Below are 2633 nucleotides of genomic sequence, written 5' to 3' on the forward strand. Positions count from 1 at the left end.
TCATTCGTTCAGTTGCATTGCTAGAGGAGGAGACAGAGGGTGAGGGACAGGTTATTAATAGGATGGCGACAATATCACTGCCCCCTCTCGGCCCTTTTCTGCCGCCTTCTTTTCCCAAAGATGAAGAAAAAGGCATCATAATCGGATAACTGGCCTGTGATAAAAGTTAGCTCAGAAACTTTAGTACATTCAAGTTCTGTTAGGGGAAGTTGCTGTCAAGTTCTTGGGGTGGAAGGACACGGTCAGGTTCTGGAATTGAGGTTTGGTCGAGTTCTGGGGGTGGAAGGACACGGTCAGGTTCTGGGGGGTTGAAGGATTTGTCAAGTTCTGGGGTTGGAAGGACTTTGGTCAGGTTCTGGGGGGTTGGAAGGACAGTGGTTCTGGGGTGAAGGACACGGTCAAGTTCTGGGGTGGAGGGACACGGTTAAGTTTAGGGTTGGAAGGACACGGTCAAGTTCTGGGGGGGGGACTACGTTAGAGTTCTGGGGGTGATCAAGTTCTGGGGTGGGAGGGACAGTCAGGGGGGTGGAAGGACGTTCAAGTTCTGGGGGGGGGACACGGTCAAGTTCTGGGGTGGGAAAGGACACGGTCAAGTTCTGGGGGTGGAAGGGACGGTCAGGTTCTGGGGGTGGAGGTGATTCTGTTCCAAGTTCTTGGGGGTGGAGGACACGGTCTGGGGTGGAAGGACAGGTCAAGTTCTGGGGTGGAGGGACACGGTCAAGTTCTGGGGTGGAAGACAGGTCAGTTGGGGGAGGTGGAAGGGACATTCAGTTCTGGGGGTGGAGGGACAGGTCAGGTTCTGGGGTTGAAGGACACAAGTTCTGGGGGTGAGATTTGGTGGGACTGGGGGTGGAAGGACTCAGTTCAGGGTTCTGGGGGTGGAAGGATTTGGTTCAAGGTTCTGGGGTGGAGGGACACGGTCAGTTCTGGGGGTGGGAGGACACGGTCAAGGTTCTGAGGAGGTGGAAGGACACGGTCAGGTTCTGGGGTGGGAGAGGATGGTCAAGTTCTGGGGAGGTTGAAGACACGGGTCTGGTTCTGGGGGTGGAAGGGTTTGGTCTTGAGTTCTTGGGGAGGTGGAAGGACTGGTCAAGTTCTGTGGGGTTGAAGGACACGGTGCAAGTTCTGGGGAGGTGGGAAGGGGACACGGTCAGTTCTGGGGTGGAGGGACACGGTCAAGTTCTGGTTGGAAGGACAGGTCAAGTTCTGGGGGGTTGGAGGGATGGTCAAGGTGTGGGTGGGTTTCAAGTTCTGGGGAGAGGAGGGTGGGGGTAAATTTTGCGTATAAACACATTCATAATCTGGTAGAGCATCATTTAAAAACTCTGCTAAACGACATATGGTAATTGTTGTTGAAATATTGTTGATAGTTTAATTGCATGATATTTTATTTCTCGGACTGTTTGCTTTGTGATTTAACTAATGATAACAATAATACTATGTAATATGTGTATGTAATAATAATAATAACAGTAATAATAATAAAGATATTATTAATCTTAACAATATAACTTTAATGTAACAATAACCGAGAATATTTAAAAGACGGAGCTCGTCAACTTCTTGTCTATTTATTATATAAATAATAAAACACACACACGTATAGTAAATTCTATATGATCAATAATATATGGCAACGTGGAAACCTGGCTCAGGGTGATCTGTTTTATTAGTGACGCCACTGACGCCCCTCATGGTTAAATGTAGATATTTCCTGTCAAACAAACGACCTGCTCCTTGCACACGCGCCATCTACTTTGATCCCGCGGCCAACTGTAATGCTACTATGTTCTGCGGTTTTTCGCCTTTCCTTTCTTTTTCTATGTAATTCTATGTGTGGCTTAACAACAGTAGTTCAGTATTGGCCCAAACAACAGCTAAGACCTTCCTTCCTTCAAGATTAAACTTGTGTGCTCTATCTTCTTTTGATCTGACGTTTAGAAACATTAGGCTCCGTGAGGCGGAAGGTCTCGTTGATGAGGGAATGAGGCATGAAGAGATGGGGTGTGTGAGAGATATAAAGTCACCAATGAGAGATTGATTATGACAGACCTGAAATGACACAAAGACCTTCCTCCCCCCCACACACACAGGCATGGATTACAGAGGATGAGGGTCACCATCAATCACACAAAACCGTCGTCATGCATCAATACATCACTCCGGTAAGTTCAAGCAGTCACAGTGGGTTTATCCTCTCAGTTTTAGTTTTTGTCTGCAAATTCCTGGTGTTAACTACAGATACAAACTGGTTTGGTAGGACCATGTAAACAACACAATCAAGGCAGCCTCATTGACCGACTCTACATGCTACGACGTCAGTTCGTGGGGCACTCACGCCAGAGCTAGGGACTATCTACAAAGCATTTATTCTCCCCAAATTAACGTCCTGTTGTCTTCTGTCCAATGCATCAGCTGAGAGTACAGAAGTCTTCGCGCCAGACTACTCCTGGCTACCATATCTCTCTACACTGGATGCCATCCCCAGTGACCTCCTTACCACGTAGCAGGGTTTGGCAGTGGACTACTGCACCATCCTCTTACCTACTGCCTTCAGTCCCCACCCACCTCGCGGTCCGCCACAACAACAAAATTCGGTACATAGAGCCGGCACCGATAGATATAGAACAGCA

The 2633-nt window shown here is 48.1% G+C and overlaps 1 protein-coding gene across 1 annotated transcript; it reads right to left on the reverse strand.

Annotated features, from left to right (window-relative positions):
• Positions 1–199: 199 nt before the first annotated feature.
• Positions 200–767, reverse strand: LOC121865690 (protein TRACHEARY ELEMENT DIFFERENTIATION-RELATED 7A-like). The gene is made up of 2 exons (XM_042365210.1): positions 474–767; positions 200–355 (listed from the first exon to the last, which is right to left on the reverse strand). The coding sequence occupies exons 1-2, from the start codon at positions 765–767 to the stop codon at positions 200–202; spliced, it is 450 nt and encodes a 149-aa protein (XP_042221144.1).
• Between the last annotated feature and the right edge of the window lie 1866 nt (positions 768–2633).

The sequence above is a fragment of the Homarus americanus genome, unplaced genomic scaffold, assembly GCF_018991925.1.
Source record: "Homarus americanus isolate GMGI-L3 unplaced genomic scaffold, GMGI_Hamer_2.0 scaffold36902, whole genome shotgun sequence".
NCBI lineage: Eukaryota > Metazoa > Arthropoda > Malacostraca > Decapoda > Nephropidae > Homarus > Homarus americanus.